Source organism: Ixodes scapularis, unplaced genomic scaffold (assembly GCF_016920785.2).
Source record: "Ixodes scapularis isolate PalLabHiFi unplaced genomic scaffold, ASM1692078v2 PGA_scaffold6__148_contigs__length_123643588, whole genome shotgun sequence".
Lineage (NCBI taxonomy): Eukaryota > Metazoa > Arthropoda > Arachnida > Ixodida > Ixodidae > Ixodes > Ixodes scapularis.
The window spans coordinates 115,479,540-115,505,766 of NW_024609881.1; the positions used below are offsets into that span (position 1 = coordinate 115,479,540).

The 26,227-nt window shown below is 45.0% G+C and overlaps 1 protein-coding gene across 1 annotated transcript in view; it reads right to left on the reverse strand.

The window, feature by feature from the left end:
- Positions 1-26,227, reverse strand: part of LOC8032736 — an 89,689-nt gene that overhangs the window by 29,098 nt on the left and 34,364 nt on the right. The window contains exons 2-3 of the mRNA XM_029985805.3: positions 24,713-24,930; positions 9,899-10,040 (exon numbers count right to left, since the gene is read on the reverse strand). Coding sequence (XP_029841665.2) covers positions 9,899-10,040; positions 24,713-24,930 — 360 coding nt within the window. The remainder of the gene's footprint in view (positions 1-9,898; positions 10,041-24,712; positions 24,931-26,227) is intronic.

A 26,227-nucleotide genomic window follows, 5' to 3' on the forward strand; every position in this document is an offset into this window, starting at 1 on the left:
CACGCCGATACGGAAATAAGTCCAACTCGCCCATTTTAAAAGAACCATAGCAACGATTAGCCCCTTTTAGAGCGAGCAACCCAACACGACATCCGGAGAACTAAAAAAACCGAACGCCACAGACGCATTCGGACCGCCATCTTTTTTTTTCTTGGTGCCCAAAGCACCGGCAAACAGCACCGGCCCACAAAAGAGAAGTGTACCGTTAAGCCGTGGCCAACCGTCATCAACCTAAGCCTTTTTTTTTTGTCTTGTTTTTTCCGCCTTTGTAGACTACGTTCACACCCCCGCCACTGCATATACAAAAGAAACTGTTTCGAACAAAGGGAGGAATAAAACAAAAAAAGAAAACATATCCCTAGGCCAAGTTGTTCCTCCTTTCAAGTCCTGTTAACGATGAGAAGCCAAAGCCGTCGTCCCGAAGCGACCGCCAGCAGACGACAACAACGGGGGCCGCCATTTTGAAACGGGGCACCACTTTCACACACAGGGTTATCGGACTGCCACATCGGCGCCGCGCTAAAGCTGGGGAGATAGAAGTTCGCCACCCCGGACAAAGACCGTCGATTTTCTTCGAACCCGTAACCTCATCATCTCCCCTTTTTCTTGCTTGTCTGGTGATTTTGTGTTTGTCGTTTGGATTTCGGACGAATGAGTTCGTTGTTGTCGCTGTGTCTGTTGGTCTGTCTGTTGCTGTTGTTGTTGGAGTGGACAGTTTGAAAGGAAGGCTTGAATGGGCAGGCCTAAGAAAGAAGCCATTCCGACGCCGTGGTAATGCCCATAGCTCGCGGGCGAGCATACAAGAATACCGCTAATGCACAAACAATGAAGACAATCGCCCGGCCCTCCATTGTCCGCTACGTCGTCTGCTTATCGGATCATCGGGAGCCATTTTGATTTTACTTTGATAAGACACGCATCTAAAAAATATAAGTATCAAAAAGGCAGGTTTGGCAATGAATATTTCTGCATAGTCATGTGGGTGAAAAAAAGAAACGCCAGGGCTGAAACCCGTCTCAGTAACGTTTTGACACGTATGCTTCTAAGAGCACTACATTTTAACTTTTAGGTATAACGTTTTGTATCGATTAATGTCGAATGTAACATTCGACATTATTCTTAACAAAAGCAGTAAAATGACAGTATAATTCAATATTGTATCATGCCACCCTGGGTCGAATACCATGCGAAGTGCAGGCAAATCAAATGGAATCAACAGCATAGTGGGAAGAATAACATTTTCATACATGTTAAGACTGAACACAACGGGTAAAAAATATTTTACGTCGTAAATGGATTGAACACACCGGTTCTTAATAGCTTGTGTAACAGTTTGTAAACCTCAAACAAAGCACAAATATTTTTGAAGCTGGCTGAAGGAACTTTAAAGAAAGGGGCTTCCGAAATATCGAGAATGACAGCCGAAAGTTTTGCTGCAAAACTTTGCTACTTCGGGAGCCCGAATTTACGAAACGTCAGATGACACTTTAAGGATTCTTGGAAGTTCCTTTCTGAAACTTGCACACTTCTGTTTTTTTTTTTGTTTTTTTTTTGAGCATGTGCTTTTTGAAAGTAAAGGGCGTTCTTGGGCGGCCCCACAAAACATGTGACTAACTGAAACAAACACATAAAAACTTTTTCATGTATAGTTCTAATATATATTTAGCCTTTTGTCGCTTACTAACTTGGGGCCTCATTGCGTTTAATGTAAGTTCGAATATGCACATCTTGGCCTACAACGTGCTACTTCAGGAGAAGAAAACTTTATCGACAATCTCGACCAATTTCTCGAAATACGCCCTCTGCTATCTTTCTCTTCAACATTCTACAGGGGCATGTTCTCTTAAATTGAACGAAACGTAAAGGTGCATAATGTAATTAACTGCTCTTGGTTCTCAAAGAAAATAAGGCAACATTTTGACCTACAGCCTAAATATATTGCATGAAATTGATTATATGTTATATGAGATGGTCCTTTCTTTACAGTCACGCAATGCGACCAAAAATAAGGTCCGTACAGATACGCACTCACAGTTGACATAATACAGGTTATGACATGACATAAAAAAACTATTCGATGATGTTTCTTTTTTCTTTATGGCTGGTCACTTTCTCTGTTTGTCGTCTGCAGTTCTTACTTACTTGTTATTAATATTTCATTAGAATGAGTACACTTACCTTGATGTATTGGAGTAAAAAATGACATTATTATGATAATGATAGTGACAACGGCGATGGCCGGTTATAATTATGATGAAATTAGGAGATGGAAAAAGAAAGGAAAACGAGAAGGATCTTTGGACTGCTAAGGAGTAATCTTGCTTCAATAGTAAGTGGGCATTTAACGTCGGATTCTTTACTTTGTATCGTGTTATTGGGCACACAAGTCGGTGCACAGAAAATCAAGATAAGATCAGCTTACGCAACCCCAAATAAGCCGCACCCCTAGCTAGCTATGCAGCAAACTCGATGTTGCCATTCAAGAACAGCTTTTCATCTCGTCTGGCAACACGAAGCGTAAGAGCATCTTCTGTGCATGGTGTACTTCTGCGATACTCGGCAAGGCTTAATATGGTCGCCTCCCGTCCCAGTTCGCACACGACGGCCAATTAGAGACAACCACGACACCCAGGCTCGGCAAATAAAAAAAAAAGAAAAACGTCCCGACCGCACAAACAATCCCAACACGTATACATGAATCCGTCCATTCGTACATACGCACAGACAGATAAATGGACGTGAGACATCCGCACGTCGTTATTCTGGCGGCCCCCAGGGTGCTCATCTCGTCAGTCATTAGCTAGGCCTAACACGGTTGCGCTAGCGGTATTTACAGGTCTTGTTTGGCAGGGCGCTAAGCCTAATTTGGTGGGTATACAGACTCCGCGCCTCCTGCAGCGTGTGTATCCCACGCCCTTATTATTCGCGTGAAAGGGGTGAGGCGAAAGGACGGCTCCGACAAGGAACAACCGCAGAAGGCAACAGGCGACAACACGGTGGAAAGAAAAATTAGACCACATGCAGCAGCGCAGAAATTAAACAGACAGCCCCATTATGGTCGCGCCATAGCAGGTAGGCCTAGCGCTGAAGTAACGCGGTATAACGCCATTTCGAAAGCCAAGATAGCGTATAAGTAGTGAGCAACAACCTTCTCTCTCCTGTATATATAGAGATCTCCAACGCTTACCACTCCCGGTTGAAAAATGCGCCGAGGCACTTGGATCTGGGCGCAGGTGAGGCGTTTAATATTTCGCAGAAGAGAGCTACTACAAATGTTGGGGAAGCGTCCCAAAGCCCAACGGACAAGCATGGCAGCACGTAAAAAGAGATTACCCAGGACCCACACACAGCACTGGCGCGCCAAACAAAACAAAGCAATCCGTAATAATAAAAAAATCGCTTTTTTTTGTTTTGTTTATTTGAGTGTTTGTAAAAAGGATTAGTACAGGACGGGAGCTAGGTTTCAAACCTGCACTTTTGTCGGCTGTTCGTCTGCAGCATGAATGCTGCATGGATCAAATCCTGAACACTGTGAGCGGGTTGCTTGAGTTTTATGTCGGCGACGAGTTCTGTTCTTTTACGTTCAATAGGCCTAAACCATCGTGAGTTATACGAAAAAGCAAATCATAGAGGACCGGAAGTATACAACGCGGAACGTTTTGGTATAGGTCACGCTAGACCAGTACAACCCTTGGTCAAAAGCAGTGTACTAAAATTAAATTCATTTCTCGCTTTTTTGTGGAACAAGAAAAAGTATATTTTGGAATGAACACATAAAACATATTTCAACGTCACTAATAGTGTACCATAAAAATCCTTTAAGCGTGAATAGCATAGTGGCCAGACTGCGACGGCGGCAGCATGCAGCAGGGCGCACAACGCGCTGCTAAACGCAAAATGCATTATACTCCGTTTCACTCTATGCGCAAGTTCGTCTTCCATTACAAAAAAAAATATTTTAGGCAGCCTATAGAAATCCTATAGCCACATATTAACGACTCTTTCAGCTTCCTATCCAGCCACATCGTATCGACAATTTTCAATAGACTTTCTATAGACTTTCGTTCAACCGAAGTCTATAGAGTACAGACAAAAAACAGCCACAATATTTCTATCATCACGTCTCAATAGACGTTCTGTCACAACATCTATATAATTTCTATAAACAACAATCGATAGAATAATAAGATGCAGTGCGGAGAAGCGACACTACACCCAGTTGGAGCCTCCTTGCGCAGGCTGCTTTTTTCGACTCTGTCAAATAATGATCGCATCTTGCAAGGCTTTATGGTTGGAGATGTAGTTCACCAACCCTTATAAAGAACATTTCGTATAAATTATGTGCAAAAAAAGCAACATACTTATATACCTTTTATCTTCGGGGATGGTCCTCATTCAAGTGATTGCGTTTCAAGTAGGATATATAGCGTTGGAACAGTCAACGCTGCTGAATTACTAGCGTTCTGAGTGATCCTTTGCGTGTATATTTGCGATGTCTGCGTATGTGCACACTGCAAGCGGTGAGTGCATGTTTCCGTGGCAAGACTAAAATTAATATTAAGAATTTTTTTTTTCCGAAAAAGTTACCTATTTTCGTTAAAAAGAGGAGAGAAAGGTTGTTAAAATATATATCTGTTTTCTACGCAATTTATATCCAATCTCTATACACTAAGTTCTAAAGAAATTCTACAGAAAAAAGCGACCAAAAAGCTATATACCGTGGACACTTTCCTTAGACTATCTATAGCCTTTATACACTATTTTCTACAGAAATATTGTAGAAATTGGATAAGTATTTTTTAATGGTGCTTGTTTTGCAGGGGTTGTGGTGACGTCACAAAGACGCCGAGCTTTGAATGTCTCTGATTGAAGGCTAGTGGGTAGACCTCAAAGCAAGCTGCCTTCGGGTCTACCTACTATCCTTCAATCGGAGCCAATCAGAGCCTGCGGCGTTCTGAAACGTCATCACAAGTCCTACAAAAGAAGCAGACGAACTTACGTAGCCAGCCAATGAAGAAGCACCAAAACTGCGTCGTCACAACGCTTGGCGTCTTTGTGAGTTCCATATATGCCCGGCTAAATCAGTCAATGCCCAATGATCCCGTGGTTCTTCCTGTGGGAAGCGATCTTGGTGATATCCCACATTTCCTGGTGATAGGGGGAAAAACTAGCTCGGAAGGGCGCGAGGAATAATGTTTGTCTTTTTAGACTTAGGATAGGTGGCGCAAGCTACCGCCCGTCACAAAGGGTATAGGCATTAACATCCGCCCATCCGTCTCCTAGCTACCAGTGGTAGCTAGGAGACGGACAACGACGACGAGCGCCATGACGACGCATTTTTGGCGCTGCGTGACTGGCTCCACGAGATCGTAGCGTAGGCTACGGTCGGACTTGACGTGAAAGGAAGTATAGAAGTGTACTCAATGTACCCTTCGGATATTGAACGAAAAAAAAAAAAAAAAACACGCTTTCCAGCACTTATCACTCAGGCGGAAAATGCCCAGTCACTGGACTTTGGATGCATGAGGGGCGTCTCATTTATTTCGCAGAACAGAGCCACTGCGCATGCTCAAAAGACGTTCCAGCAGCCCAGTAGACAAAGATGGCAACGTCCAGAAGACTATTATCAGAAAAGTCCATACTCGAAATGAGCTTCGAGTGTACTTTTTTTTTTTGTCGTAAAACGGCCAGAAAAAATAAAAAAGGAAGCAGATATTGATGAATGGAGTGAAGCCAGTATGCAGCGAGCGCGTCGCTTTCTTAACCAACTGACGCACAATCTGAAGCCCTAACAGACTTTGGCCTATGAAACCTTCGACAAAGAATGCTGAGATGGCAGTGATTGTACATTCGGTCAAGCTTCGCAGTGCGCTTACATCAGAGCGTGAACCTTGACCGGGGGCTCCTTCATCATCCTCCAAATTCTGATTCTTTTTTCTGGCAGCTACATTTCTGGCTCGTGTGACCTCCAAGCGTCTCTTGATGCCCTCCTCTTGGCCGTTCCAGCTGACTGACTTTGGGCGAAGAAGGCCCCGGCGCGGAAGTGTGACCTTGTAGCGGCTACCGGACCCACCGCAGCTCCGAGGCCCTGGTATTACTCTTGTCCGGTGTCCGCGCTGTCTCCGACAACAAAGAAACGCGCACCATACAGCAGTGTGGGTGCGATTTCTCGTGACCGGTCGAACGGGAGGGTCGTCCGTGCACCAGCCCGTGGTTTACTTCCCCTTATCGACGGCTGCTTAGCATCCCATTCACGTCGTTCCATCGCGCACCAATGATACGTATCTCATATATCTTATTCGCGGGGTGCTTCCGCGGCGTATTACGTGAGAAGGCAGAGAAGAGTTCAAACGTGTTTCTTGTTATTCGTCCGCCATGTACCGTTCTCACAATGCGACCGGATGCGGCAGGGATACGGCAGCGGGTCCTGTGCTCGAAGCAGAACATTACACCCTATTGTACGAACACTCGATTCGAACATTGGACTGAAGTGTTGAACTTGCTGACATTGCAGGTTTAACATTCCGAGCACTGAGCCAGAACACTGAACCCGAGCACTGGAAAACACGAGCTCTAATTTCAGAACTGGAAAAGGAAGCCCAGCTCGTGCTCGGCTAAGTCGTAATGTCATGACGTCACGAGATTTTTTTAGTGCCTTTTGACTAACATCAGCACGTTTTTACTTTTAGTCTGCTTTCTAAGCTTAGTGTTTTCACCACCAAAGGCTGTTATTTTTTTGACCCACTCGCACAAGCTGGTGGGTGATCCTGGCAAGACAGCTTTGGGTTATAACCACTAGGTGACGCTGATTTTCCAAGAGTACCAAGTACAAATGATGTTAGCAATGAGCGTTGCCGTATAAAAAAACAAAACAAAACAGAAAACAAACCTAGTTTTTGCGAGGTCCCGGGCCGTTCACTTTCTGAAAACAGTTAAACTGCAGCTTGCGACTTAGATCACAATAACTGTTACCTCGGATGAGCATATAAATATTGTCATTTTATTCGACAGTTCCAGCTATTTATTAAGCTGAGAACTAGTAAGCGACCGCACTCTATTAGATGGTGGTAGGGTAAAACGGTTGCTGAATGATTGTCAAAATCGCTTGCGAGTTTGTGATTTTCATAATAATTCAATTCCAACAAACAAAAGTTAACTTGGGTATAATGTAAGAGAAGGTTGGGGAGTCTTCACACTGCGCGTAAACGCGAGGCTGAAGTCGCAACTGAGTCGTTTTTTAGGGCTTCCATCAAACTTTAATACAGTATTAGAAACACAACTCAATAAAGATCTCCTTCCTAGAATGTTAGTTTTAGATATGCTAGCTATTTTATGCCCTTCTTTGACAAGATTATATACCGATTTCTCCAACGCGTCATTATAAAAAGAAATCACTTCAAGGCCTCAAGGTGTCAGCCGACGTTTCGCAAAGGAGTTAAGAAACGTCGGCTGACTATACGAGGCTTCTACAAAGTTCTTCCTATGCCCTTTGACAACTGTCGTGTTACAGGTACGCTGCATTACGTCAAACTAAAAATACGTAACAAAGTCCGTGGAAGGGAGTTCACTTGTCTTCAGCACAGCAACACCGCCAGACTCAATTTGTAAGCCTGCACGACAACCGCTCATTCAAGATGGCCTCCGCGAAATCTCAAGGAGGTGCTCAGCAATTTTGTCAAACCATTAGAGACGACAAAGACGCAAACTTGTAAACACATCTCCTGCAGCGCATGTTGTGACACGCTGCTGGCAAATTGCAGCTCGAGACATAATCAAGCACCAGGAGAAGTCTTGTTGGCGTGTCGCTTGCCTCCGGGACCAAAACGGTCTTGCCGAACTACATTCACGCACGCGGAGGGATACTCAGAAACACGCCCCGCGTATCATCCCGCACGGTTACAACACAAAACGAGAAGTGACACGTAGGAAAAAGAGGGAGAGAGGGGCCACTTCGTTTCCAATCATTTTTGTCGTAATCGGCAAATAAGCCGTTAGTCTGGATACCCGCAACGCAGGGTTACGCAATTCAGGAAACGTCCAATTTCAGAGTCGACCCGAGAGAATCGTGATGGATGGGATTCGACGAAAGAGAAATCGACCAATTTCTACCGCCGAGGCCCGCGGTAATTCAGCTATTCCGTTTATGCTTATTTCTGTCCAGCATTCGAGCGATCACGTATTGAAAGCTCTTAGACTAGGTGTGCACGCCATGACCGCTGTTAGTTACAAGATTTCAAAGCTGTCTTCTGTTCGCTATCAAATTATGCGAACTGTGTTGGCTGCAAGGGCCTAGTACTGGAAGAACGTTTGAATTTCGTTGCTTCTTCGCAGAAAAAGTTATTCAATGTCTGCAACCCTGTGTATTTCCCGCAAAAGGCGTATAACAAAGAGCTTACTATCACGTTTTGTTGCATAGCTATACGGCAAGAGGAATGTTTTTATCGAAATAGGGCAAACTGGTATTACAGAGTCGTGACTCGTGAGCATCGCCAGGAAAATTTTACACATCGAGCCCTGGTTTTATTGCGCGCGCATGTTATAAAACTTTCTCGGCACGAAAGAAGGCGCAGCCCACCGCCCGATTCGCGAGCTCACCTCTTATGATCCATCGATTCATCTACCGATTTCTTCGTGATTCGTCTTCGAAACTTAATTCGGCAACCGTAGACCGCAAAACACCCTACATGGACACCATACTGGCAACTACCGGCACCTACCATAATTGAGCTCTTTTATGAAATCATAGAAAAAGTACCATAATTGTTTTATGGCATCCACTTCGCAAAAGTTTGAAAGCGTAAACCCCTACCGTAACCGCAAAATACACGTAGAGGGGTCATTCAGAGCTCACAACTTCCAGTCGCAAACACGCTGTTTTCCATTATTAGCCTTGCCGACACCATTAGGCTCCCTCTAGCATTGATTAACAATCGAGAACACTAACAACTAATGGAAGCACGCACGAGGTTGCGCGCCAGCTCTCCGTCGACATAAAGGAGCCACTCTAATGACTTTGGCATACGCTTCGAGTCGGTATTTCATATACTGCCGGAGACCGCACCTTGTTCACTTACGGCGACGTCCTTTCACGCGTTTTGCCAAGTAGTTCATGCTAACAAGAAAGTGGAGACTTACAATTCTTCAGTATACCATCAACTACAATATACGAGTGCGAACAACTTTGAAAAAATCTTTCATTTTCCGAAGGTGCTGCTGGTTCAGAATAGGGCTGGAACGCGAACTTTCGGTTGAAATCTGAATTCTTTCAGGTCCAGAAATGATGTAGCTTGCAAAGATCGTAGGCGTCACGGAAGGTAACGCCAGGTCGCGTGTTACAAGAGCTCACATTGTCCGGAGAGGGGAGCTAACTCAATAAGAAGCGCAAGTTTGTCTGCTTCTTTTGCGGGGGCTGGGATGACGTCAGAACGCAAAGCTCTGATTGGCTCTGATTCAAGGATAGTGGGTAGACGTCAAGGCAGCTTGCTCTGATGTCTACCCACCATCCTTCTCTCAGAGCCAATCAGATCTCGGTGTCCTTTTGACGTCACCATAACTCCTGCACGAAAAGCAGACGACTTGCTCTCCGTATAGCACCTTGAAGACAAGGCTTCTGCCTTTCCTCGTCTGACGACATCACTGCAGTGGTTCCACGCAGCGCAACCTATCTCGCGTTCGCGTCGCCGCAAGCGCGTCTTGCAGCGTCCCACAACGAGCGTGATGCTAGAAGGCGGAGACGCCAAGACGCACGCGTCTGACGCATTGTCCCGTACGTAGTCTTGCCGAGCTCTGGCGTGTTTGTCGCTTGGGGCGGTTCGGGGGCCCACTAGCGATGACGGCATGCAAAGGCCTCGGCCATCGGGAGGGTATTTTGGATGGTCTTGGGGACGTAGATCCTCACCTGCGCTTTTTTGGCTTGCTGCTGGCGCGCCCTGGTGGAGATGCAGCGGGAGTTTTCGGGCGCCGACCGTCGATACGTCTTCAGCAGATCCAGCAGAAGCGTGACTCCGTCGTTAGGTTCGCTGACGAACTCCTCCACGAAGCTGAAGAGAGACAAAGAAAGAAAAAGAAGGAATCTTTACTTAAATTGACAACGAAGAACAGCATATGATTTGCCCGAAAACCATAGCCGGTTCTTTATTTGTGGGTTTGTTTCCTCAAACAACTACAAAACCGCGTAAAAAAAAGGCAACCTGCGTGTGTGTTGACATCGCTAATCTGGTTACAAAATTTGGGCTCCCACACTGATAGTTATACGTGAAGCAGGACACAATGCCGATTTTGTGTTTGCGTTAACTCGGTCCGACAACATACGATTTGCATCCAACCTTGCAGTGTAAACAGAAAATAAAAGCAACACGAGAAATGCTGACCATATTCATTACTATGAAAGGAGTTATATCTTTTGTATGTGCGTAACATGCACAATTACTACACATGGCAGAGGAGCGATCCATTCAAAGAAATATAACTGGTAAGTGAAATCCCAAAGACGGGATTTAACTTGCCTGGTGTATAGCATCTCTCTATACGCCCCCACCCCTCCCCTACCCTTCTAGAACCCCCCCCCCCCCTCCCCCAATAGAAAACATTGTTTTCGTTCCATTTATGTAGACCAAAAGTTAGATGCAGAGATGTGTATAAAAGATAATCAGTCAAAACAAAAAAAAAACTAGATTCATTGCTATCTTTATCTGTATTCAATGTGTTTTTTTAAGTTATAGTAAGGGCAAACATCGTGGAAAACATTATTTTAGCTTAATTCACGCAAGAAAGCAATTCAGTCTCAGAAGGAGGAGATCTGAATACATTTTTATTACCTTAACCAAAAGGGTTTACGTCGCTACGAATGTCTATTAACGTTTGTCTGACAAATTAAACTTCCCTTAGAGTCTAATTACCACCTTAGGAGCGTGAGCATGGTACTAAGAAGCTGTTCCAAGTGTAACACGTATATACCGCTTACATGCTCGACCTACGCTAGTTTACACCAAGAGACGAACAATATCAAAATATCCCAAGCCATTCGTATACAAAACACAACTTTTCGACAGTTCTTAACAAATCGAACGCGTGCAAACCCCGTTTCAGCAATTCAAAGCTGCCGCTTTTTCAACACACAAAAACACACACATACACACACGCGCAGATGTACATATTTATTTTGGCCAGCCACGCTCTCAGTCGGGTCCATGCCCGACAGCTGTTGTTAATAGCGGGACAGTAACCTAAATTTCTCGCCCTGTCCAGTTCCAAATGGGACCACTCCTAATTCTCGGTCCGTTCTTCATTAAGTACAACCGTACCCTCGGGGTGCCATATGAGCGGAGATGAAAAAAATAAAGAGATGCAAAAAGACGTGATTACTCATTTTGCCTTCCTTCATCGCAACGCCGCATTCTCCCCGCCGTCTCTCTATATCGCTTCCTGAAATCTCCAAACATCCCTTCTTGACTAACATTCACTCCCTCGCCCCAGGAACTTCGTACGGAACGAAAGCAAATTCCGCTGTTTTTTTTTTTTCTTCGTTTTTATTGTCATGGGGGCTTTGTCCATTTCACTCCGGGCTTTTCCTATATATACATTACAAGCATTCGTTTCCTCGTTGTCTCAAAGACACCGGAAACACTCGACGCACTACAGGACAATAATTAACGTCTTGGACCATTAACGTTCGATTCCCAACAGATGTCCAAGAGTAAAAAGAAACAGAAACAAAGGCACCCACACTTCGAACCATTAAGAAGGTTGAACGAAAAAACAAAAATGACTCGTTACATTGGCAGTTAAAGCGTTATCCCCTTTAATACAAACAAAATAAAAAGGAAGGGGGCACCACAATGACAAAGGCAACTCTCCGCTTTAACCTTCTTCCTCTCGTAAACAACATCCAGCTATTGTTGTCACTGCTGTTGTTCTAGAGAGGAGTGGCCTTAGGGAAAGGGAGCAAAAGGAGGAAGAGGAGGGGGAGGAGGGTAGAACAAAAGACAAAGCCTTCTTTTCCGTTCACTTCCTCGAGAGCCGGTGCCTGGTACGAAAAGTCGTTAATTTCAATTAGGAGCTTCAAAAAAACCTCCCGGTGTACGCCGAACAACTGCCAGTTCCGACAGTTCTGGTATGTCTTGGTGTGTACGTGTGAACTTCTCCAGGCGCGAGAATGGATGGTGACGAGCTGACACGCCTTCAAAGTCTAGCTGGGCCTGCCCAAGAAAGCTGTGCGGAAGTTAGACTGTACGTGGGAAACTCGGATGTACGTAAAGTGGACGTGCTTGTCTGCAGCAAGAATGCCTGTTGGTGCCTTTGAGTGGAGGCAGCGCCGGCTCTAACTAGTGAGAAAAAAGAGATAGCCGTACAATTTGCTGTTCTCAGTGCAGACAAACGTTCGGCGCCGGGTGTTCTCAAGGTACTTGCGAACCTCCAGATGCTGCATTCCGGAAAGGGAGGGTGGGACTTGCGCAAGCATAAACACGTCTGTTTTCTTGTATTAATCCAACAATTTTTTTTTTGGTTGTCCGATGTACGGTAATGTTCTTTTAAGTCTGAAAAAACTGAAAATGTATTCTTTGTGCAATGACCCGACACCCTCGTCTTCTCGGGGCCCCATGGGATATATACAAAGTGTTTATTTTTTAAGTCATAAGAGACTTGTTTAAACAAAAACCGGCGAATGCTACACAAATTCAGTCTATGCAGGTTATACGGCCAGGGATACGTAATACAGGAGAATAATCGTCACTATGAGCCAGTTAATTAACTGAAATGTTCTAATTTACGTTTTAATGATTGATGATAAATAGATGGTCCCAATCAGAAACTTGCTGTGCGTCATCGAAAATCACCAAATAAATACACCTGAGACAGATTCGGGGCACGTGGAAAGCGCGTTGGAGCACTGAAGTTACCACTGGCAGCTGGAGCCGTTTATACTGAGAGAGTTTGGCCAGTGGGCGGAGCTTGTTGCCCACTAGAACCAGCGGATTTTACGATAATACAAAATGGCGTTACTTTGTCGTCTTTATTCCTGAGAAATCGCATAGATTTCCTGAGTCGGAGCCCCGAAATGGCGGACGGAAGTAGTCATCCCCCGGTTGTCAGACCACGCTGCTGCGGTTGCCAGGATGTCAAAATTTCCTTAAGAAGGCCAAACTCTCTCAGTATAAACGGGTCTGACCACTCGTGCAATGGGCGCAAGGCTGATGGAGTGAAAACGCGCTCGCCCAGCATTGCGCCCGTTATGTAACCTTGGCGCACAGCGGCGCGTCCTGCTCACCCCAAATCTTTCTCAAATTTACTTATTTAGTCGTTTTCGATGACGCTCAGAAAGTTCCTGGTTGAAACCATCCAGAAGAGGCCAGGAGTGAACAAAGAATTGCAGTCGTGCCTTATATGCACAAGACGGCGCATAACCTAAAAGAAATAGCAAGCCGCATAAATACTAAGGTGGTCGTTTTCGATGATGCTCAGCAAGTTCCTGGTTGAAACCATACGTTCATTTTCAATAATTGAAAAGCTTCTTGACACATTTAAGTTAATCGTTTGGCTTATCGTGAGGATTAGCCCCCTATAATATGTTGCCTTGGCAGTACGAATTACCTGGACAAACCACACTAGTGTAGCTTTCAGGGAGTCCACGACCAAATCTGTAAAGCCTAAGAAAAACCTGTATGTCTAGTGACACAACGACTATAGTTCAGATTTGAAGCTGGAATTAGCAGCATTCCTTTCTATCTAGCACTAAGCATAGTTGAGACATAGAAGAAAAAAACTGTACGTCAAATCGTACTTCATATGACATATGGCTCTCAGGGCTGTGATCTCTTGTCCTCAAGGTGTTAGCCATAACTGCAAGAAACTATACAAGAACCCGGTATAAAAATCAAAGGAAAAATGTTGACGGCTATGTTTACCTAATGCGGTGTTTATAAGCAGCGATCGATTGAATTGCTTTAGAGACATTAAAGAGTCGTTTGGGGAGTGAAAAACCTGTATTTTTATGGACTTCCCCTCTAAATTTGGCAGGGAAAATGACTTGGTATAACAGTCACGTGACAACACTTTTCCCACTAAATTTAACGGAAAACTATGCTACCATCTAAAACAGTGGCGCTAGATGACCCCACCTCGTTTCATTTTGCTATAACTTCCTATTTCAGCTAATGGGCCGCCTTATTAATTTTGTTGGTGTGGCACTTACATCAACCTTTCCCCGCCACTTCATTGTCATTTCATTTTTCGTTGTTTCTGTTCTTAATGGGTCAGCACTGTAAGCTGCCAACCACAATTTTGCTGTTTTCGTTGTTGATTTTTCTTTTTTATTAGGCGTCAGCACTGATAGGTGCCATCCACCAATAAACGTGGTGTTTCTTACAATATTTTTACATGAACAGTGCACAGTTCCCTCTCCCTCCCCCCTTATGTAATACCCTCGAAAGAGGGACCTCTAAGGATATAATAAATGAGTGAAAGAATGGTGTATAGGTGACGTCACATAATTTTTTCCGCTCAATTTAGCGGGCAATGCCCGTACGCAAGGACGGAGAGCCAACCCTTTGATATTGGGGGGGTTGGGGGGGGGGGGGGGTTCCATTAAAAAGCATTTCATCTTCTAACAACATATAACTTGCAGTCGATGGACGGTGAGCGACGACCCTGCCCTCTTCCGTCCGACGAAATGGACGGTGGTCGCTCGTCAGTTGTACCCCGAAAGTCATGAACAAAGTTCCTCGATATATACAAAGCCGGAATACAGATGGTGACAACTAACAGGCAGGACGAGGAAAATTTAGTGAAGGACATGGCAGCTTGCAGTTTATTTTCCTGCTACCTTGACTTATGTCCTTCCTATTGTCTGCATCGGCCCGCCAGCCGGTGCCGCCAGGTTTGTTACTACCCTTAAGAAGTACAGGGAGTGCCTATTGTTTACGCACCAGTCACTTCAGAATTTCAACGGCCACTAACAGCCTTCTTTTTTTTTTTTCTTTTTGAAGGGAGCTTAATTGGTTAAATGAAAGAACCGATTAAAACGAGATGCAACGGTCCTCAACCAAGGGACTGTCTTCAATGCCAGATTTGCTAACTCACACTGACATAAAAAAAAGGTTGCCTTTGGGACAAGGTTAATAGTTTCAACGAGCCACTAGCCGCGTTTACGGGAATGCGACTTAAGCATCGACTCTAATCGTTTTTCGAATGTAGCCGAGGTGCCAACGTTCACATGGATGCGCATCAAATTCTACGCGAAGGGTGCGTCACGGCGTGTCACATCTTATAAATTTAAAGTTGCGTTTCTGGCATCAGCCGCCCCACGTTTTCCGGTCCTTCGCGCGCGGAGGCTCTTTCGACGCTTTCGACGAAAAAAGATAGTGCCCGCTGTCTTCAATTCTGTGTAGGAAGTTACGAGACGCAAGAAACATCCAGACCCAATCCCTTTGGGATCCGGGCCGGGCCGCCGGGCCAATCTGGAACAGAGGCGACGTGGGTTCGCACGCCCTGCTCAGCGAGATCGTTTCCAACCTCTCTGAGGACTCCGCCGCGCTTTGCCTCATCAAACCTCACCAACCACGACCTGACCCCGAGACCGAAGGGCTCCGTTCGCAGGCAGGAAGGGCACCGAGGTAAGAGCTGCTCGTTCTGCTGTACCACGAAGGGTTCGGATCTCTCGGCGTCGTTCGTGCTTGCGCCGAAACCTCAAGGGACTTTCTCGGATGCACAAGTCGTATAATTCGCAAGGCTTGGACGGGGGCTGCACTAACCTAGCAGCTCAGCTATATTCCGCTCACTTATGATGGCAACAGAAGCTCGCGTTTCTTCCCAAGGGAAACCTGCGGGCGACCACAGGGGAACACACTCCGCCGCCGCCACCGAGGTTGGCCGCCGCCATGTTGTCAGTAGTTCACTCGCTCCCGCAGCGAGCGCCTTCCTATAATCCTCCCCGGTCTGAAATCCGATGCGACCTCCGTTTGCATTGGCTGAATGAATGCGGATTCGCCGTCTCGATCCACCACCATCTATTGAAGCGATAAGTCAAAGGCATAGAGGCAAGCCTGGACTTCTGTCCTAGCTGGCTACTCTGCACAGAGGCAATGATTAAGAGATAAAAGGGTGGGATGAGATGCTTAATAAATATGGAAAGAGAGGACTGACTAGGCCACCTGAATGTGATGCGCTTCCCTAATCAAAATCAAATTTGGGGGTTTTACGTGCCAAACAAACGGCGGGCATCTGGCACGCCCCAGCGGAGGACTGAGGAATAATTTCGACCACCTGGGGATCTTTTGACGTGCAACCGAAAGCTCGGTTACACGGCGCCTTCTCCGCAATAAGCCTCCGTCAGATTGCGGGCACCTCGGCCGGGATTCCAATCCGCCACATGGGGATCCGTAGGCCGGCGCTCTCGCCTCGGAGCCACCGAGGCGGCTTAAATGTGATGCGCTTCCCTAACGAATCATGCCGTTTACGTGACCGCACTGGATGCGACAACTGGATTCGATGCGACCAAGTCGCATTCGTGTAAACGCGGCTACTCAAAATTCTCCAACCGGAAACAGATCGAGTGACTTTCAAGCGATATTCCCACGAGCGAGGCATACAAAGGATTTTATCCTGGCGCGTTAATCACGTGACAAAAGCGTCAGTCTATCTGGACAGCAAGCCGCCTGCTTCTTGTGCGGGAGTTGCAGCGATGTCAGAACCACCCCGCGCTCTGAGTGGCTTTGATTGAAAGTATAGTGGGATTCTAGATACCTTGAGGTCTACCCCCCTATTTTTTTTGTCAATTCGCCAATAAGAGCTCGGCATTCTGACATCATCGCAACCCTGTGCAAAAAGCAGACGAACTTGCACTTTGCATGGCGATGCGGCGCCAAGGGTGTTTAAATAACAAAACTTGGGTGGGGGCTACTTGGTTGTTCATAATTGATTTTAAACATCGCTACCAAAAGGACAAAGACAACACTGAGACAAGGAAATAACGACACGAACACGAGAAGCGCAGACCGACAACCGTTTATTTCCTTCCATCCTACAGGAGAGGAAAACACTTGCAAAGATAAAACGTAAAAAGAAGGAGGGAAAAGAACAGGAACATATAAGAGACAGGAGTGAAAAGCGTTTGTTCGAGGCGCGAGCACAGGTGGCCCGGCACTGTGAAACACTGGGCCTAAGAAAGATTGCCAAGGAAGTCAAAGGAAGCCGAGAAGTGTGCCCAAAACCTTTCTTTGCAGTAAAAACGTACAAGGAAGGATACCCGTTCAGGATAATAGTGGAATACAAGGGAACATGGCAATCTGTGGTTGCACGGGAGCTGCAGAAGCACCTGTCACTTCTTCCAGTGAACGACCCGTTGCAGATACGCAACTCGGACGAAGTGGTCGAATTTATAAGAAAAGCACCACCAGTCACCTGCTTCTGGGTTGACGTAAAAGACTTATTTTACAATGTACCACAAGACAGAGTGCTCGAGACAGTGGAAGAGTGCACTGACGTCTACGATACCGTTGGCTTGAAGAACCAGTTTGGGATCAGCGCAACGGACATTCTAGATCTGATACGAACGTATTTAATCTCTTTGCAAGTTCCGTTTGAGGGATCCGTCTACTCGCAAAAAGAAGGCATGTGCATCGGATCCGGCATAGCGCCGGTCTATGTGGTAAGTACCTGGCGAGAGACGACCGTATAGCTACAAACGTTCTTCAAAGAGATCGAAGCGGTATAGTGCTTCAGATACCTGGACGGCTTCCTGCTGTCTTTCCCAATACATAAGCTCACAGACACTGTGAGACAGGTGGAAAAGTGAAAGGTTCAGGGAGGCACACCATGGGCTAGATTTCACATCTGAAGTGCCTGAAAGCGGATGCTTGCAGTATCTGGATATCAGCCAGACTTTAGGAGAGCGTCATGCGTGTTCGATGTACTACACGACGTGAGGAGAGAAAGGGATCTTGCCCTAGGACTACGGGTACACTAAGCTCGTCAAAAGTGGCGTCGCCTGAGCCTGCCTCATGCAAGCCGTCATGAAGTCTTGCCACCACAGACTGGAGAAAGGCCTAAATTTACAGATAGGCCGACTCCGAATAAGCAGCTACAGAGAACCGTTAACAGTGGCTGTGGCGGAGAAAGACAACTAAGAGGCAATGCCAAGTCCAAGGACACAAAAAAAAAAAAAGAGACAAGAAAGCAACAGTTGTGCTGCCATACATTCACAACATATCGCATAGGCTGAATACGATAGCGAGTAAACACGACGTCGGAGTGGTGTTATCAGCCTTTTTCAACCATAAAGCACTCTGTAGGAAGGTGAACAAGCGAGATGATGACAATAGAGGCCAAGCTAAGTGCCGGGTTCGACACAGGAATAAGTTTGTTGAGTGTGCTGAAAATGTAGTGGGCAAACTAGCTTTGCCCTGTGGCAAATCTTTCATGGGGCATTCGGTAAGACGCCTCAACGACAGGTTGAGGGAGTGTAAATACGCGTGTGCTCTGTTCCAGGCTCCAAGGAACCTAGCAGCACATTGCTCGAAATGCATTGGACCCCCCTCGAAAGACTGCCCTCTGTTGGCAGATGTAGAATCCCGGCACAATGGGGTGCTAATACCGGAATGTCACAGCACACTTTATGCATTTGGTAGGATTAGAAGGCAAAATCCAGTGTTGGACAAAATACTTGGTAAAAGTATTTAAGTTAAGTTATTAGATACCTGCTTCATAAAGTATTTAAAATACCTTACTTTCATTGTAAAGTATCTTAAGTAGAGTACAAATACTTAAAAATATAACTAAATTACTTTTGAAGATACTTCCTCATTGCGTAATTTGAATCCCGGACAAAAGCTCACCGGACCAAAGCTCACTCATTTTTTCGCAGACCCGGACAAAAGCTTACAGGGAGAAAATTACATGTTTGTCTTAATACGAGTGCGGACAACTTAGGTGCATGCGTGCGGCACTAAACTGCAATGATAAATTAAATCTGAGAGGCGCATGGTTTCTTGATCAGAGTAGAAACAAGTTTATTTATCGATTGGATAGAAACGAATGTAGTCCCTTACTAACTCCAGCAGTCTTGGTAGATCTCGGTGTATCTGAAACCCCTCGCAAATATTTTTTAGACGATTCTGCAGGCGCAGAGTGGTTTTTCGCACCTGCTTCTCTGGGGTTTCACCTCTACGGGCTTGTGTCAATTCCGTGGCAACGAGCGCCCGATTTTTCTGTAGGCATTCAATCAGCCTCCAGACGCTTGGATAGGCGTGACCGACCAACTCCTGGAATCCCAAATTCCATCCTTCGCAGGCGTTGTTTGTCCGGTCTTTATCTTGATGAGTGGCGTCGTACATATTCCACCGTTCCGGGGGAAACTCCGGTCGTCGTCGGTGCACAGTCAGGCAAAGTGAAGAATTCGCTCTGGGTGCCGCCGCAGAAGGAGCAGAAGCATAACGGAAGGGGCCGTTGACATACGTGCAATCAAGGTAGTCCCGCAGGTCGCCGATGTCACCGGTAGACACGCCCTGATGTAGGTCAGTCCTTCGAACACAAGCTGTGGTGGAAGGAACGCCAGCCTATCCAAAATACCGCACAGCTTTCTAAATTGTTCATCTGTCTTGTACTTGTAAAAAAGGCCCAACTCCCGTTCCTTCAACACATTTTTAATAAAATTGCAACTCAATGGTTTGTATATTACAGCTTTCCTTCAGTTCCCCTTTCACATCACCCTGAAATAATCATTGATTTCAAATACATTTACGACGACGCTCAATGACGGAACTAATTTAATTTTCCTAAATATTCACTTCAAATTTTACCCTGAGCCGCTGAACCCCAAGAGGGTCACCGAAGGGTGACTTCGCGCCCAAGAAACTTCGGTTCGCGAAGTTTCTTGGGCGTGGCACAAGGGTGCGTTCATTCGTACCTTGAGTCAAGCAAGCTTTATCTTATCAGCTCCACTCAGTTTCAGCGACCTAAATTTTGGTCCCAAATCGTTCTTCTTTGTCTGTTTTGGCTTATCTGTCGACACCTTTCCATGCGATGGGATACCAGTTCTTCTAAAAATGGTGCAATGTCCATCGCGTCCGCACTTTATCCCAGCAATAAAATGCTTAGATGGGCCAGTTGGTGCATCATGGGAAATAAGCGCCAAAATAACAGGGACAAAGAGTAGAATAACAACGACACAGGGCGCACTCTCAACTGAATTTATTAGGAAAAAACACAAACTTATATACCAACGGGAGCACACCATCAGACACCACACGTCACGTTAGTCCCCGCCCAGACCACGTTTCTGTGGTCTGGCGGGGACTAACCTGACGTGGTCTGGCCGGGGACTAACGTGGCGTGCAGTGTCTGATGGTGTGCTCCCGTTGGTATATAAGTTTGTGTTTTTTCCTAATAAATTCAGTTGAAAGGGCGAGCTGTGTCGTTTTTATTCTACTCTTTGTCCCTGTTCTTTTGGCGCTTATTTCCCGTGACTTTATCCCAGCCCGTGTTTCGCCCGGGTAGCAAAAAAGAAAAAAAAAAATATGAGGTGAGCTTTTGTCCGGGTTTGTAAAAAACGGGTGAGCTTTTGTCCGGTTACCGCGTAATTTTTTTCGACGTCAGTCACAACGACAATTATACAGTTGCGCAAATCTGGGTTACCAGAATGATTTATTAGCATGCAACAACACAAAACAGGAAAAAAAATATCGTAAGGCTATTTTGTGCAGACCAATTATAAGGAGCAGGATATTGTCACGAATGACAAATGATGAGGCGGCGAACAACTGAAGAAACTCAACGTTTAATGGGGCGAACTTGTGGCTAAAACAAAATAGAGAAAGGCTAGCGTCGCAGACACTAGCCTTTCTCTATTTATCAAAAAATACAAAACTTTATTTTTTTGTGTGAGTGTCCACTTCTCATTTTCTTCCATTTATTATTTTCTGGACACTCAAGTCTGTATTGTTGTCGTAGATCGTCTCCCGGTCTGCGTTGCGCCTCAGTGAGGTAATCTTTACTTCCGTAAAACCACCCTTTTTGTTGAAGGATTTTTATGGGGGAACTTTAGGAAACAAAAGGCGCCTTTGGGAAGGCGACGGGAAAACCTTGGGCTGAATTATGAGTCACAATCGGCAAAAAAAATCGATGTTTTCACGAGCTCAGTCAAAGGCACCGTAGCTAATCGGAGCTAGGAACAGGATTTGGTTGCTCGAAAGAATGTTCACGTTTGCTCGTGCCACGCCCACGCCACTTCATACCGAAAAACTAGGAAAATGGCGGAATATCAGAAATGTATTTCAGCTAATGAGTACAAGATGCCCAGAAATGTATCTAAAATACAGTATCAAATACTCTGGATCGAAAGTATTTCCAAGACACCAAGATACTTCAAAAAGTGCTTGAAATACAGTATTTTGAGTAGAGTATTTGAGATAGGCACAAGTCTGGCAAAAACACACCCCCGGGAAAATGTGATGGGCTCAGTGATGTTGCACTTTCGACGATGTTTGATTGGCTGGTCAGCTTCTAGCGTTGGCCGCACTCCGACGTTCGCTATGTTATGGAATGACTTGCACGTTCCAGGATGTCAGTTGTTCCGCCATTGTACAGTGGTTCGGATCTTCTAATAATCGGCACGTGTCTTTCGAAAGGGTTCTCTTGCAAAGCACATTTTCAAAACGGCCTCAATCTTGGCAAGATTGAAAGGAAAACAGAAGCGCGAAATAATGGAAGCTTATTTTATGGTGTCAGGAAGGCATGGCACTTGTGTCAGCGAGCCGTCAATGTCTCTTAACAAAAAAGAAAGGAAATTTCTCAACACCTTGCCGCATCATTAAGGAGACTCACGCCTGCGTTGATAGCTATGTCGCAGCGACGAATCAAGCATATAGTCATGTTAGTAATCGTTTATCTATGTGCTTCTGTTTTTGTCACCCGTTTTTTTTTTTTTTCACTTAATCTTTTTACGTCTTATCTTTGTAAGTGTTTTCCTCTCCTAAGGCCCTAAACTCGTCAAACACAAAGTTGGAGCCGACAGTTTGCAGAGCGCGCCGGTTGGGTGCCGGTGACAAAAGTGCAAAGTCATTGTCGTGATAGTCCAATCCGTGCGCTCCGTCAACTTTGGCCCCAACTTTGTGTTTGACCAGTTTGGAGCCTCTGTGGGATGGAAGGAAATATATAAACAGTTGTTAGTTGGCACTCATGGTGGTCGCGCCGTTATTCCCTTGTCTTAGTTTTGTCTTCGTCCTCTTAGCAGCGCAGTTTAAAAACAATTACGCTTAAATACCCCAGGACCGCCTACATAGGACCCGGCATAACGTCATGCGGGAAGTCTGAAGAAGAGCTCAATCCCCAGGACGCCACCTCCTACCCATTATAACTTGCAAAGCGTTAATAAGCAATTCTTTACAAAGAGAGTATCAGATGTAGAAAAAAGTGTGAGCAGCAGCAGAGGCCTTTATTCGACGTTTCGAGCGGAGCCTGCTCTCTGCTCGAAATGCCGAATAAAGCATCTGGTGCTGCTCACAATGTTTTCTACATTATAACCTCCTTGGATGCGGCGCTGTGTACACGTCAGCTCCGCGGCGGAGGCAGGAAGGGAAGCTTGGGCGGTACCAACGAACTCGGTTGAGCGACGGATCAGTTTGATTTTAACGATGTTTTGGTGGTGCCAAGGGTGGAAACCTCTAGGGTGGACTGCAAATGCTGACATACGTCCTCCCGGCACCTCGTCCGTCTAAAAAACAAAACTGAGAAGGCAAAAAAAAAAAAAAAAAATCGGCAAGTATCATGTAGCACTTCCTATCGTTTTTTCGACACGCTATACGGCACTTAGATCATGGTCTCCAAGATCCCGAAGAGGCTTCGCGATTTCGAAGGCCATGCTTCGATGTACGGGGCGTGAAGGAGTGCCCCATAAATAGAAGGAGCGGTTCATGTTTGTTTAGCGTTTTGCCATTTGAGAACTCAAAGAAAGCGGGACGCCGTAACAAATCAGGATACGTATCGGTTTTCTAATCTGCACTCTCTGATTTCTTTCTTTTTTTTTAACCCGAAGTGGTTAGAAAGAAGAAACTGAGCCACCTCCAAAATGTATACGGAGCGCACGAGCCGGCACGATTGTACATAGGATCGGCCCCAGAATTCCCCGCGCCGCGCTGTGCAATGTGAGATTCAACCACGGCTGGGCACTTGATCGATTAACTTACCGATTAATCGATTAATGCTTTAATCGCGATCAATTCTTAATCGGTTAATATGTTAAATGTTGACAAACAAAGAAAGTAAAAATTCGACATTTTGACCAAGCACACGAGGGCGAGTATATTCGTGAACTGTAGTGGCGAGATTTGTAACTCCAAACAAGTGAAGAACGTTATACTTGTCCCAACTTCAGCGCTGTGCGAGTGTCCGTTTAGCGTAGCAGAGACTGCACTCTAAGAAAAGCCTGCGCGTCTACTTACCCGCAAAACACTCAAAGAACCAATCATTGCGATTTAAGAAATCAGCTCAGCGAGTGATGAGGCGGAACACCTTTTTAAACCGAAAAATAAAGTCTGCCCAGTGGCATTACGCAATGCAAAGCGTCGTGTTTTGCGTAATGCCACAGCGCGGATTTAATTTTAAGGTCTAAACAGATGTTCTGCCTCATCATTCGCTGAGCTAATTTCCTAGATTGCAATGATTGGTTCTGTGAGTGTTTTGCGGGTAAGTAGAAGCGCAGGCATTTTTTATAGTGTATTGTACACAATGAACAAAGTTCGCTATTGCCGGAGAATATCAGCGAACCTCTTTGGTTCTGCGGCTGAAGTAAAATTTGTGAGTGTATGTCCCTTTAAACTGTTCTAAACTACACGTCGAGTAAGTACGTTGATTTTAAATCTGAAATTGTACCTTTTGCCGTTTAGCAAAGGCGAAACATATAATTCTGACTTTATAAAAAACTATTTGCATGAAAATGGACAAAACCGATTACTCGATTAATTAACCGATCGATGGGTGGCGATTAATCGTTAACATTTTTAATCGGCGCCCAGCCCTTGTTCACCAAAGGCCTTTTGGGATTTTCCAGAAAAGTATATAGATTTCTACATCGATTTCTTCCCTGAGTGAAATAGAGCACTCAAAGGTCTCCTGTGGAAGCTTGTTTTTGATGGCATATTGTTTGTAGGGATTTAGCCAAGAAAAATGACCAATTCTAGATGGCAAAACGTTCTAGTAAACTAACAACAATAGAAATGGACTGGAAAAATTTTCTCGGGAGGAGAAAGGGAATTTTAAAGTTTTTATTATCTCCGTAAAATTTGACCAGTGAAAATATTTAATTGCATGAAGATTTCGAATGTTACTTTTTAGGCGCGTTGTGCATTATATCCTGGTTGTCTTCTCCAAGGCACAGTAAGAGGGGCGGGTCACGATCTTTGATTAGCCTTTTTAATAGGAAGAAATCTGCCGCCCATGAGCGTAATTTTATGTTTCTTAGAATGCTTAGAGCCCGTAGATTGAGCTATCACCATAAATAGACTATCTCAGAATCCAATAGAATGTCCCTTTACAGAACTTTTGTAGAGACTGCTTCGTTAGAACTCACCGAGTAGACGATCTCAAAATCCAATAGAGTGTCTTTTTACAGAACTTTGGTAGAGACTGTTTCGTTAGAACTCACCGAAATAGACGATCTCAGAATCCAATAGAGTGTCCCTTTACAAGACGTTGCTAGAGAGGCCGCTTCGTTAGAACTCACCTGCTGTACGACGACCGTAGGTCTTCCTTGAGCCTGCGCATGAGCTCGGTGAAGTTGGTGAGCTCCACCATGGCGTCTTCCTGACTCAGCACGATGCCATTGGAAGCGGACGAGTCGCTGCCGTTGGAGCACGCCCTGTGGTGCTGGTCCCTCTGGGTTTGCCTCTTCACGTAGAACACGTAGTCCGTGGCCGTCAGGTACGGGGGTCTGGGACTCGCCTGTCAAATAACCGATCGCAAGTAAGCCAATGATAGCTCTGATAGCATTACTCTTCTAATTCAAGTTAACCTGGACTCTAATGGTCTTTCTAGCAGATCAAGGTAGTACTCTTTTTTGTTTTGTTTGGGGGGATAGCAAATATATTTTGCTTACAGACATAGATATATGTAAACATTCATAAACTCTACTACACGAAAGAAACAAAAAACAAGCAATACGATATGCGCAAACACCAAGAGGTAGGCACGAATGACGTGCGTTTAAAATATGCTAAACAGATAAGCTTGTCAAATAATGAAGCCGGAAATATACGTTTAGGCCGAAAAATCACGTCTGCGATGTGATACTGAACATGACGTAAGCACGTGAAACGTTGTGCCAGGTGTCCTTTCACAGGTATCATTTTTAGGTCTAACTATATTGTTTGTCTCGCCATCCGCCGAGCTTCGTTTTCCGGGGGGGAGGGCACGGACATTTTTTTAAATGGTACAGGAATAGCAAAACGCGACCAAACACTTTTTTTTCTGCACAGCACTACCCGCTCATCAACTATCACGAATTTGTTACCACATAATTACTAGTCCTTTCAAAGCCGTACTTCGCAGCCTTGGGTAACAACGCGTTACTAATAATACGTTACTGTATCTTCGTTACTTTTTTGGTAACTTTTAACTGCAACGAGTTACTTTTTAAAAAAATGTAAGTTGTAACTGTAACGAGTTACTTTTTAAAAATGTAACTTGTAACTGTAGTTCTATTACTTTTTCTCAATTAACGATAAAAGTAACGACGTTAATTTTGTCGTTACTTCATTTTATTATGAATAATATATCATTGAACGACTACAATTTCTTGCACTTTCCAAATTGCCTGTTCCGTCATTTCGAGTGTCAAGTTCGCCTTGCAAAAACTTGTGAATACGTTCTTAGTCTCGAGTCACTACCCGAATATAGCCACGTGTAGATTTGATAAAACAAAATCAAGCTATCTTTACGCACACACTTGTGCTTTGTGACTAAAACACTTACATCTTAGTATCTTGAAGCACTATGTATGTTGCGGTTTTTCTTTTTCCTGCGCTAACGCTTTTCAATCGGATGAATCAACCATGAAACAACAATACACGCGGATTGCGCTGCGCATGTTTTGTATTTCGATTAGAGCCACTACTCCGGCGTGGAAACTTCCAAACACTGATTTTGGGAAGCCAATGCCGCTAAGTTACAATGTGAAGTAAACAGCGTACTTTTTAATTTTAAGCACTAATACTTGGTTAGGGTCGTTTTTCTAGTTTTT